The following is a 13,462-nucleotide window of genomic DNA, read 5'->3' as shown; positions in this document are numbered from 1 at the left end:
AGAAGAAGTAGATATCTATCTGGCGCCCCTAGTACCTGGACGGTCTCCCAACCGTGCCCTACCCTAAATCTGCTCCTGATAGTACCTTGAAAAAGGTACACAACATGAGAATATAACATTGCGTTTACAGAGTATTATTTTATAATAATAATTAAGAAAACAATTTTGTATAATACCTACATACGCTAAAAAATCTCATAAACGTAATAAAACGCGACTGCAAAAGTAATTAAAAATTAACGTTGGAAGTATTTAGTAAGTAATATTTTCGCAATATATGAGTACCTACATAATTATTATTATTAAGAGATTGTTAAAAACTTGATGCTTAAATTGCAACCATATATGGCAAAAAGGCAATTAGCACTAAATAACTTAAAAAGCTTGTACCTACATAGAATCGTATGATATTTTATTTTTAATCTATATCCGTGATCATTGCGTCATTATAAAAAGACAAAAAATAGTGAAAAAAATGCTGTTTGAAATTTATCTCACGTTTGCCTGGCAATTAGTTATTACTTAGATAATAATTTGAGCGTAGGTACGGGGTACATTAAAAATATTGTGTTTGCCAGACGTAATAATAAGACGTAATCAATGTAAATCCATACTTAATTAGTTATATATACTTGTTAATTACGTACTTGTTAATTGTAACGATTTGACGGCTAATGATTCTTTTTTTTTAATTTTTAATTTAATAATTCTTTCACCAATGGATACTTACATTCGAGTGTATATAGAGCGAGTAATATATGCTATATTTCATCTCCATATTCTGACGATCACGGGAACTATCAGGAACGATCATGGGTGAAACCGCGATAAATATTACGGACGTAGTAAATAAGACGTATAGAATAACTCCATTACTTATAAAAAGTCCATTACACATACAACTAGCTGACGCCGCGCGGTTTCACCTGCGTGGTTCCCGTTCCCGTAGGAATACGGGGATAATATATAGCCTTCCTCGATAAATGGGCTATCTAACACTGAAACAATTTTTCAATATTTCCTGAGATTAGAAACAAAAACAAACAAACAAATTCTTCAGCTTTATAATATTAGTATAGATAAGAAATATTAATAACTTAGTTAATAAACTCTAATAATTAAAAATCATTATCATCAACAATCGTGTGTTCTTTTAATGTTTTTATGGGTAACTATAATTCAAAACGCATTAAGACTAAAAAAAAATTGTATGGAATAGTTACGTATTAAGTATCAATAAAAAAATAAATTAATTAATGTCCTTTCGCAAAAAAAAACCTGAGCCAGGAAAAGACAGAGAAAAGAAGAAGAGAAGAAAAGAAAAGAAAAAAGAGAAAAGACCTTGACCTCCCGGCCTAAAGCTTGTACAATGTGATACAATAGGGATGATGACAGTTTTTTAAATTGTATATAAATTAAGAGTATACTAATAGTTAAGCAATTTTGTAAAAGGAACAGGGTATCTGCGATCATTACTTTCGGAGCTACAGGGATTTAAAGAGTCAGATTTGCGGCGCTGCCGCGGATCTCTGAAAAACGCCCCATACAAAATGGCTCGAAATAATGACGTCATAGGCAATGTAATGATCGTTAGATTTGTATGCGCGTTCAAACAAAATTACTAATATCTTTGTTATTTGTGCGTTTATGCTTATAGTTCATGTATTAAAAAATTTCACATTTAATGTAAGGAAGCTAAAACTGTATGAATTTTCATCTAATTACGATAAAATATGTTTAATAGTTTTTGAAATTTTATAATCTCATTTAGTTTGCAAATATCCAGACAGTCTTTGCTTTTTATGTATAAATTAGTTAACATTGACCCTATTTACCCGAATGTATCATAAAAATCAATAAATTCAAACCTAGTCATCATCCCCATTATGTTTTATGCAGTCTAAAAATAGTCAGCTGCGATTCTGATTGTGGGACAAGGAGATTCCCGACCCAACAGTTCCTCCCGACTGAATATTTACCTGATTGTACATAGCCCATATCTTGCAGAAAATAATATACATAGTGATACGCCTCAGCAGAATACAAATCGCACTTAAAAGGGACAAAAGTCTGGATTTGGAAAAATACGCCCCATCTTGAAATACTTTGATAATTGTTCATCTCAATTTTGTAGAGAAAGAAAGTAAATAAGGATATTCTTAAATAATTGGTTTAATTAAAGTATGTTCCTATAGCAAAAAAAAACTGTATTTATCACTCTCTCTCTGTACTTATCACATCTCTGTACCAAAACCGAGAAGTAACATTTGAAGTTGTAGAGGAAAATTACATATATTTTTTGTTAACAACAAGCTTAACTGTCTAGGTAACTCAATAGTTTTAAGATCAAAACATGTACAACATTCTAGCAAATAAATGATTTGATTTGATTGGATTTAACAAATAAGCAAACGAACAAATATACCAAGCAAAACAACGAAACATACACCTTAACAGACGATATTTAATTAATCAAGAAAACAAAAACAAAAACACAAGTTACCTATGTTGTAATGTAAGAAATAGATCGATTATAATTATCCGGTAAATAATAATCGATTAAACCAAATCACTTAATTGGCAGCAGTGACTCATAAGTCTTCAAAAAATGTCAAAAACTCTGGCTTTACGGTCAACGATCTTTGCAAGTCCCCGAAAATGTCGTAAAACGTTGAGGCAAACTATTTTTGATAAAGTTATGTTTTTTATTCCTAACGTGTACTTAGCCCTTGACTACAATCTCAGTGATGATGCAGTCTAAGATGGAAGCGGGCTAACTTGTTTAGGAGGAGGATGAAAATCCACACTCCTGTCGGTTTCTACACGGCATTGTACCGGAACGCTAAATCACTTAGCGGTACGTCTTTGCAGGCAGGTAACTAGTCACGGCCGAAGCCTCCCACCAGCTAGAATATATATAAATATAAATGTTCTCCCTAGTTTATAAGTTTCTTTTTTATATATATATACAAGAAAATTGCTGAGTGTTTAGGGTAGGCCATGGCTGGGGATTAATTCCCTTTCAAAGTTAACCGTTGGAGAACTTTAGAGAACTAGACAGATAATAATCTTAACATTGGCGAAATGCATGGCGTTAGTCTGGCCCTACGAAAAGACAAAAACAAAAGAAGACGACTTTTGCTCACTGGTCAACAGCAAACGCCCCATTGTTGAGATAGAGAGGTGAAAAAAAATAGTAGAAGCTGTCGATTACGATAATTTAACCAAAAATCATCCATGTTTTGAGGTCGATTGATAAGAAAACACTCTTTATATTTCCACATTACATTTGTACGACTAAAATTGCCTAAAAGTATGTTAATGACAGCTAATTATTTACTTTTCAGCGTTTATCAGAAGGCGGTTAGCTTATTGGGTTTCTAGTACGAATATGAATATAAAAAAAGGAATTTAAGATTATCAAGAATGTAACCTTGTACGTAAGGCCTACGATAAGGCCCTACGTAGGCCTAGGTCCTCGTCGGTCCATTGGTTAGCCAGTTAGTGGCATCCGAACTGGTCCCAGACCTAGGTTGATCATTATGGTAGTTGAGTCATATCAAATTTAATTTAAACTATTGTAGGAAAGGAGCATGGAGTCATAGGATACAGAAAACCATTTTAAACGTTTTTGGCTCTTTAAGTCATGATTCAAAAACAGTACGACATTTATGTTCTTTTTGTATGATTATTATGACGTAAGAGGTAAAAACAACCACTAAATAGGTACGTAAGTTTTATTTTATAATCCACTTTGAAGTAGAGTATAACCCACATTTCTTAAAAAAAGAGAAAAGCCTCTTTTTTCGAAATCGGTACATTTTTGCCCCTTAAAACCCTATGCAATTTGCACCCCATAAAGGAGTCGCTATACGTTTCCAGTAACCTGTGTAGGTCACGTGATCAAGTTATCTATCGGATCTGTCATTCCCATACATTTTTGTAGTTTTCGAAGCGTTAACGTTTGTAGAAACAGAATCGAAGTGTCATTATGGCTACAGCATGTTCCCTATTTATTCTAGAAACCTGGCCAACTCTAAAGGTAAATAAATAAATAAACATTCAATATCGATTCGTCTTTTAATAATATTTTTATAGATCGTGTTCGTGCTCTAAAGAGCACTTGAAAAGTTAAATTATTGCCAATTATTACAATCGACAAGTTTATTATAACTTAGTTAACATTTTTAATTTGATAACTACAAGAATATAAGTGCAGATACCTGATTGAGAACAGGAAATCTCGTAAAATATATTTTTATATTTTGTAATGTAAAGGACATTTTAATAAAGAATTTGTTGTTATAGGTATACCAAGAGCTAGTAGCTATCTTTTCCGTAAACTGGAAAATTTATGTGATTAAAACTACCGGAAGTTATGAAATTAAGAGGCTAGCCTTCACGAACTAATCTTCGTTCGTGAAGAGATGGTAGTTGTAACACAAAATCTTTGGTAGATGATATAGCACAACTGTATGAAAAATGTTTTTTTGTCCAAAAAATCATTTATTTATTCATATTAATTGATTATGAAACACGGCTAAAACTCACGTGATATTACGTCGGAGTATGCCCGACTAGTTTCGAACCCATACGGGGCCCTTAGTCGCGGCACGATCCAAACAGTTTGGATCGTGCCGCGATGCAAGAACCAGCTCATGACTAAGAGCCCCGTATGGGTTCGAAACTAGTCGGGCATACTCCGACGTAATATCACGTGAGTTTTAGCCGTGTTTCATAATCAATTAATATGAATAACACTCACGATAGTTTAAATTCTAAAATTTATTTATTCATTTATATTATTCAATTTTTAAGTCCTAAAATCGTCACGCTTACCAACGCGATGTTTTGGGTTCGATCATCGGCAAATATGTTAAATAATAGTATGTATGGAAAATAGTCGCCCTACGCCAAGCACATTTTTTTTCTGATTGTGTAAGTGCTTCATAATGGGACCTCAGCACTAAATAAAACTCGACGTTTAGCTTGTCAGACTTGTCCCCAAGCCTGGCTAATGGGTACGGAATTAAATTGATGATTAATTAACACATAAAAAATATGAATAATTTTGAGTTATCTAAACTAGTAATATTGAGAGGTGAGGTTTGATTTTTATTTTGTTTGTTTGTATTACGAAATTGATGACAGGAAGGGCGAAACCATACGAGCGATCCCTTCGTGCGCCTGACTGTTAGGAGCAAGTTAACCTGCTAACTGTGCGTCACAGACAAGTAGCGTGGCAGACACCCACAGACACCGTCTATTCACACTGCCCAGCAGGTAGCTAGGAACACTTAAACTTCTTTTCATGAAAGAAGTCCCTCAGACGCGGCGCTAATGTCTTAATGACACTCATTGCCGTTTCGTAATGGTGGTCATTTGTGTAAGGCGCTGTCAGTTTTAGTTTAGGTTTCATGAAAAGGACTCTACAGACAAAATAAAATATTCTTTCCGCGAATACTGAACAGACGCGGCCCGTGTCTGTCAACGTCTGCGCGGCCGCGTTGATATAAATATGTTAATAAACACTGTAACACTGTATAAAAAATATTATTTTGTCTGCCACGGCACTAAATGTCTGTAGATATAAACGGACCTTTCAAGGTGCCGTTAAAAAGATGTCAACACTCATCTTCACCGCTCGTGGAGTCTTTCCCGTTTAGATAAAACAACTTTTAAATTAGGTATCTACACAATAAATGCATGACGGCATAAATGACCATAGTGCCTGAATGTAGTACCTACTTCCCGCTCCCCAGGCGAGTTCTCAAAACGTTTGTTAGTACTGTTATTAAAGCGAGCGAAACCGCGTGCATAAGCAATAAATAAATTCATCATTATCATCATCAGTAAGTGCCTTCTTCCAGCTAAGTTTGGCGGTCATGTGTAGAAAACTCTTCCGGTCTTTTGCAGTATTTTTAAGCTGTGTATATGTATTGTCGCGGATGATGTAGTCATCATGGCACAGACTCTGAATGACCTTAGTACAATGCTCAATGACCTCAGTAGCGTTTCTCAACAGGTGGGCCTGAAAATGAACATGGGCAAAACAAAAATAATGTGTAATGCTCATGTATCTTTCCACCCAGTTATAGTTGAGAGCGCTGCACTCGAAATTGTAGACGAATACATATACCTAGGACATATGATCCAGTTAGGTAGGTCCAATTTCGAGAAAGAGGTGAACCGTCGAATCCAACTCGGCTGGGCTGCATTCGGGAAACTTCGCGACATCTTTTCGTCCGAAATTCCTCAGTGCCTGAAGACAAAAGTCTTCGAACAGTGCGTGTTGCCAGTGATGACCTATGGTTCCGAGACTTGGTCGCTAACTATGGGCCTCATAAGAAGGCTCAGAGTCACACAACGGGCGATGGAACGAGCTATGTTAGGAGTATCTCTGCGTGATCGAATCAGAAATGAGGAGATCCGCAAAAGAACCAAAGTCACCGACATAGCTCAACGAGTTGCGAAGCTGAAGTGGCAATGGGCGGGGCACATAGTGCGAAGAGCCGATGGACGTTGGGGTCCCAAAGTGCTGGAATGGCGACCCCGCACTAGTAAGCGCAGTGTTGGCCGACCCCCCACCAGGTGGACTGACGACATCAAGCGAGTCGCAGGGATTCGCAGGATGCAGTTGGCTCAGTATCGTGATGTTTGGAAGTCCCTACAAAAGGCCTATGTCCTGCAGTGGACGTCCATCGGCTGATATGATGATGATGATGATGATATGTATTGTAAATAAATTACTTATTACCTAATGCGAATGTACCTACCTAACCGTGCGAAAAATAAATAGAAAACCATAGAACTGAATTGTGTCGATGTTTGACAATCCACAGGCTGCAGGCACTGCGATTGGAACCTTGAGCTATTATACTTTTAACTTTCCTAAACTCTAGATAATACCTACCTATATTAATATTTCCGAACGAAATATTTCAACACTCCACGCAACAGTTATTTACGCCTTATTATTATTATTATTGTTAACTATTCTTACTTTCTACTAGTACTGGACGTCCTTGATTCATTGGTCATAAATCATAATTTAATTCATTCCTTCCTACTTCCATCATAATATTTTACGGCTGAAGATGATTTTGGGAGGGCATATATGAAGTTTAGACCCAGCAAGCAGCGGCGTGCATAAGGTTGCCGATCAGGGTATGCACTAATAAGAAAATTAAGCAAACTGGGAAAATCTTCATTTAATAAGCATTCAGAAGACAACTCTTAGGGTACTTTAAAGCATATATGAAGTGCACGCCACTGCCACCAAGCTGATCTAATGCGGATTGGCGGATGCGTATACTTGATGTTAAATTCAATAACGACCAATACATATTAATGATAATGACCTCCTATAATGTGGGAGGCCTGGCCCTATAGTGGGCCGTTAAAGTTAGCTGACAATTATGAAGATCATGATAAAATAACACTAGGTATCATCATCATCATATCAGCCGATAGACGTCCACTGCAGGACATAGGCCTTTTGTAGGGGTATTCAAATATCAAAATCCTGAGCCACCTGCATCCAGCGAATCCCTGTGACTTGCTTGATATAGTCAGTCTACCTGGTAGGGGGTCAAATTTTCTAGTGTGGGGTCGCTATGCCAGGGACTTTAAACGTCCATCGGCCCTTCAAACTATGTGTCATTGCCATTTCCTCGTTGAACTACGTCGGTGACTTTGGTTCTTCAGCGGATCTAATTATGGGTGGGTGTATTTATACTTTACTAGCTGACGCCGCGTGGTTTCACCCGCTTGGTTAACGTTCCCGTAGGAATAGAGGGATAATATAGTATAGCGTATAGCCTTCCTCGTTAAATGGACTATCTAGCACTGAAAGAATTTTGCAAATCGGACCTGTAATTCCTGAGATTAGCGCGTTCAAGTAAAAAAACAAACTCTTCTGCTTTATAATATTAGTATAGATTTCCTAAATATGTATTGTATAAATACAACCAGACAATGGAAAACAGCACACTTCATGACACGAATATTTTCCAGTTGTGGGATCGAACCTACGGCCGTTGATGCATAAAGCAGGGTCACTCCCCACTGCTCCTTGAGATAATACCGTTATTTTTTTATACATAAGTATACCTCAAAGAGTAAGTGTAGGAATTCTTCCTATGCAAAACAGTTCGTAGATATTATTGACTGTCTACAATTTCAATGTAGGTACCTACGTATTCTATTTGTTTTAGAAACAAAACAAAGTGACAATATGAATTTCATTGTCGTCATATTATTTATTATATGAGTTTTGGAAGGAAATATCAACATACAGTAAAAAGTTTTTATTTAATAAGTAACATCTGAAAAAATATTTGATACAACGCTATTTACCTACTTGTATGTTTAGTAGGCACTCGGTTACTGTCAGCCGAGTAATATATTTTATTTTATTTGTTCTCCACAAATAATCCACACAAAACGAAAAAATCGTGTTAATTTTCACTATAATATATTATACCTATGATCAAAAGATAAGGAAAATATTTTATACTAGCAGACGCCCGCGACTTCGTCCGCGTAAAAATCAATATTAACTTTCAACCCCTTTTTCACACTCTTTGATTTATACTTATTTTTGCAAGTTTTATAACGTATACGTAATAAATAGTTTAACATTTTCAAATGTACCTAGAAAAATGAAGGACTTTCCATAGTAACTTTCTACCCCGACTTCACCCTTTTTCTGATTTAATTTTCGTGACAAATAGTATCCTATTAACCTTCTTTGTACTATGGTCTCAAATCGTTCCAAGTTTCATTTGAACTCATTCGGTAGTTTCAGCGTGATGCCCGGTCATAAAAAGGTAAACAGACCGACAAAAAATAATAGAAAAGTATTTTAGGCTTTGGTATCGATCATAAATTAATATCCCTCCAACAACATTGTTCTAACTTCTAAATACATTTAATAGCGGATCCGGTCAAGGTACTTATATGCATTTCTACCCTACCGTAGTGGTAGGGGGTAGCGTATTGTCCTTCACAATCTGTACGGCTTAATATGCACGTCAAATCCATAGAGTACTAATTATTAGAGTAGTAATTCGTCTGAGTCAAAAAAATATGAAACATTAAATCAAATATCTATTAATGACAACGGTTATGTCTTGATTATAATTATTGCTAATCAGATAATTCTTAATTTTAATTTCCATTTGGTTTTATCTTCTTCCTCTTCTTTCTTGTATAATGCACTTTGTACTGCAATTGTTTAGAGATTCCACTAAAGATTCCACCAAATGTCAACGTAGTGGAAAAGACTGTTACAATTACGCTTTCATTTTATTTCTTTTATTTAAAACCGCTTGTTAGGTTCTGAACTAAAACTAGGCAGTTTATAAAAATAAATGTCAACGTCAAGTGTCAGTGTCAACGTCTCTCGTGGATGTGGTGTGGTGTGGATCTGTGGTTGTTGTGGGTGTGTCATGTTTGGTTTAGAAATTAAATAAACATTAAAGTCAAACTTAAAATTTAAAATCTCGTTTAACTTTAACGTTCTTACAGCATTGATCGTGATTAGTTTCCCTAATTAAATTATAAAGATTTTTTTTTCAATTAGGCTTAGCTTACAAGCGCTTTTGAAATTAGATAGATTATTCTCCTACAAAAATACTATGGCTGATATATTAGAGGCTCTAATACAAGCATCAGAAAAGGCTGCACGTATAGCGAGATCATGTTGCGAGAACGCAGACACTTTACTAGTCGCTGAGAAGTGTGAAACAGAAGCGAACACTCGCTTTGATAAGGATTTCAAGACTGTTGCCGATGTTCTAGCACAGGAATGTGCAAAGGCTGTTATTATTTTCCAATTTCCCGAATTAAACGGCCATGTTAGAGGTGAAGAGTGCCCCGAAATTGGTGGCATAACAATCGGCTTACAGGGCACCGTGGAAGGCACCGCTCGATTACTTAGCGGTGCTCTACCTCTGGCTACAGCTACAAGAATGGCTGAAGCGGCTCACAGTGACACGTTTGAGAATATACCTTTGTTTCCTGTTGATCTGCCTGCAGTTGATACTAGCGATCTTGGTGTGTGGATCGACCCTATTGGTATGTTAGAATTTCTTTTTTATAGTAGTCATTGACAGAATGAATATATAGTACATTAACAAAGCAAAACATTGCAGACAACAATTAATAGGACTGCATAAATGAACAACTATACTATTTGTATGTGATAACTTGATTTATTCAAGTTAGGATTCATGCAGCTGTAATTTCATTAGGAACAACATTAACTGCTTTCGACTATGATTTTCATAATAGAAAATCTGCTTGGCTATAGAAATAATAACAGTAAATCTATACTAATAAATTGTATTATACTGATATTGATGATATCTTTTAGAGTGATGCCGAGTAGATTTGACCTCTGCCTTCGATTCGGAGGGTGTAGGTCCAAATCTGGTCCGGGGCATGCACCTCCAACTTTTCAAATGTTTATGGAAAAACATTGTGAGGGAACCTGCATACCTGTGTATTTTCTTAAATCTATGTGTTTGAAGTCTGCCAATCCGCATTGGGCTATCGTGGTAGACTAAGGCCTAACCCCTTTCATTCTGAGAGGAGACTCGTGCTCAATAGTGAGCTGAATAGGGGTTGTTAATGATGATGAATATGATTCAATGATTCTTTTATCCCCAAATACTGACTACAATGGGAACTATGCCGGTGAAACTGCAGGGTGTTGGGTGGTTAGTTATAAAGAGCTCTGCCACTATTATCATCTCTTTTCGCTTATCCCCCTTAAGTGGGGTTGGCAAATTATGTCAAATCTTTTCCATTTTTTTCTTACTCGTCAACTCATCATCCACTCCCTTTACACACATGTCCTCTTTTACACACTCCATCTCTTCTTTGTTATGTTCTTACACTTGGACTTTTAACATTTTTCTAGTAATATGACTTTCATACCTATGCAAATATAGAAGAAGATTCATTATGCATTTTGAAAGTTTAACTAATAGTTTATAAAAAGAACGGTGATTCTATTTTCCAAACATTACTTATTCCAACCATTTGAGAGCTGTTTCTGTAGCCTAAAATTCATGCACATGATATAGTCCAAAGTGAATTAAACAACTGAGTATAACTATAAATAGTTTCTTTGCAGATGCTACTGCTGAGTTCATATCAGGAGTGAGAGGTGATGCTAAACCTGGTCACGGGCTCCCTTGTGTGACTGTACTGATTGGGGCTTATTTAAGGTCAACTGGTACACCTGTTGTTGGAGTCATCAACCAACCCTTCTATAAGTAAGTCATCATGAGTTTATTTGAATGGCCCACTACATCAGTCCTAAGTATACGACCACAACAAATCTTGAGAAGAGACAATGAAATATCAACCAATGTGATTAGAATCACTGAATCTATTTCATCACATCACAATAAAAGAGAGGTTTATTTTACCGCTTATTTGGAGCTTTAAATTCTGTTATCTTTTAACTTCTATCTTCTATTAAAAGATGGATCAGGGACCAAAAAATGTCCCCACTCAATGAGTGCCAAATACAACTTCTTGGCACTCAATTCAAGTAGTCACATTTGCAAATTCAACCTTAAACTTAATCCTTAAGGTTGAATTTACTTTGAATTTGGGATTTTATTGAATATTGGACTATTTTTAAAGGCCTTTACCAATAATTCTAAAACTGTCAAAGCAAAATTGGCCAGTTTTTAAGTGACATTTTCTACATGATTGTGTGTCCTTTTATTATATGAGGTCAATGTGTTTTAAATCTATTAAAAGTTACTAATTTTACATAATTATATGTATTTTTCAGTGGAACTGGTCGTATTGTATGGGGTCTACACTACAACAACTTTAACTTAAACTCTGAAGAGTTGCACACTTCAAAAGAGAAAATAGTTCTTATGAGTGGTGCTGAAAAACCAGAGATCATTGAGAGATTCAAAGCTGCAGGATGGACTGTCAATTCTGTTCCTGGTGCTGGTCACAAACTAATGAAAGTAGCTTTAGGTATGGCATAATTATTATAAACTACAATAAAGATTTTTATAGATCATCATCATTACATCCATCATATCTGCTGAATATCCACTGCTGGATATAGGCTTATTGTAGGGACTTCCAAACATCATAACCCTAAGCCGACGAATCTCTCCAACTTGCTTAATGATTAATGTCCTCTTTCCACCTGGTAGGTGGGTCGACCAACACTGCGCCTTCTAGTGTCGGGTCACCATTCCAGCACCATGGGACCCTAAAGTTTATCAAAACTATTGATAAATTTTTTTTCAAACATCCATAAAATATTAAATTATTTATGTTTAATAAGAGCTAGTTATTTTTTGCTTCAGATAATTTGCACCTGTTACTGTCAACCCTTACTTTAGGGCTTGAGAGTGAAGTCTATTCTTCTTCTTGCTAGCGTGGTCCCACTATGTGGGGTCTGCTTTCCAGCATAATCTAGCCCACTTTTCCCCGATCTTGAGTTTCCCAGTACTTAAGTTTGTTGATAGCGAAGTGTATTGTATAAAAATATGCCTATATAAGTTTAACTGTGAATTACAGGTGAAGCATCAGCCTACATAGTGTCACAGGGAACCACATTCCGATGGGACACCTGTGCACCGCATGCAATCATTCTTGCAAGGGGAGGTAATGTTTTGTGCTATAAAAAACGTGTGCCAATCAGATACAACGACGACGAAGACCTCGAAACTAAAGAATACTGTAATAAAGATGGAATTATAGCATACATAAATGAGGCTATTTTGGATGAAATTAAAAATATACTGTCTTAATTTTCTTTGGTGTTACATTACAATGGTAGAATACATTGAGTTTTTCTGTACAATTTAATAATATTAATTCATATTTTACTTTCAATCATAGATGTGGGCCAATAAAAAATAAGTGTGAAACATGTATTGGTACCTAAATTATTATCACTCATGACATACTTTGTATGCCGTTGTTTTTGAATATATTCATGAAATGTTACGAATATTGTTCTTATTAGTGTTCAAGGTTAGAAATAATATATTCCTTTAAGGATAATTCCTCTTACTAAGAAGAATTTCCATTTTTTCATGTACCTGAATTTTGATCTCAATATTTATTATTTATTTATTAATGTTTCTCATTAAAGTGTAAAATTATTATATATTTACCAACATTTATAACTTGTAGGTGAATAAAAAGTGTATATTTTAATATATCTGATTGTTGTTACTAAAATGTGTTGTATCAATAAACTATTAATGAAATAATATGCATATCATTTTCAGATAAGAATCTTGTTTATTGTTAATTTATTGGCTTGGCTTTTTATATACCAAATATCATACTGATTGTGAAAGTTAGTTAGTTTGTTATTCATTTCCAACACAGCTACTAAATCGATTTTGACAAAATTGGCCTCTTGTTATAGGAGATTTTGGAGTCAAAACCCACCATGCAGATC

The 13,462-nt window shown here is 35.5% G+C and overlaps 1 protein-coding gene across 1 annotated transcript; it reads left to right on the top strand.

Annotated features, from left to right (window-relative positions):
* The first annotated feature begins 9,424 nt into the window (after positions 1-9,424).
* Positions 9,425-13,276, top strand: LOC112052762 (inositol polyphosphate 1-phosphatase). The gene is made up of 4 exons (XM_024091967.2): positions 9,425-10,080; positions 11,144-11,285; positions 11,816-12,012; positions 12,568-13,276. Exons 1-4 carry the CDS (start codon positions 9,642-9,644, stop codon positions 12,798-12,800), a joined length of 1,011 nt encoding a protein of 336 aa, XP_023947735.2. The 5' UTR covers positions 9,425-9,641; the 3' UTR covers positions 12,801-13,276.
* The last annotated feature ends 186 nt before the right edge of the window (positions 13,277-13,462 follow it).

This window comes from Bicyclus anynana, chromosome 12 (genome assembly GCF_947172395.1).
Source record: "Bicyclus anynana chromosome 12, ilBicAnyn1.1, whole genome shotgun sequence".
In the NCBI taxonomy this organism is placed as follows: Eukaryota; Metazoa; Arthropoda; class Insecta; order Lepidoptera; family Nymphalidae; genus Bicyclus; species Bicyclus anynana.
The sequence above is the reverse complement of the archived record's forward strand: the minus strand, read 5'-3'. Positions and strand labels throughout refer to the sequence as shown.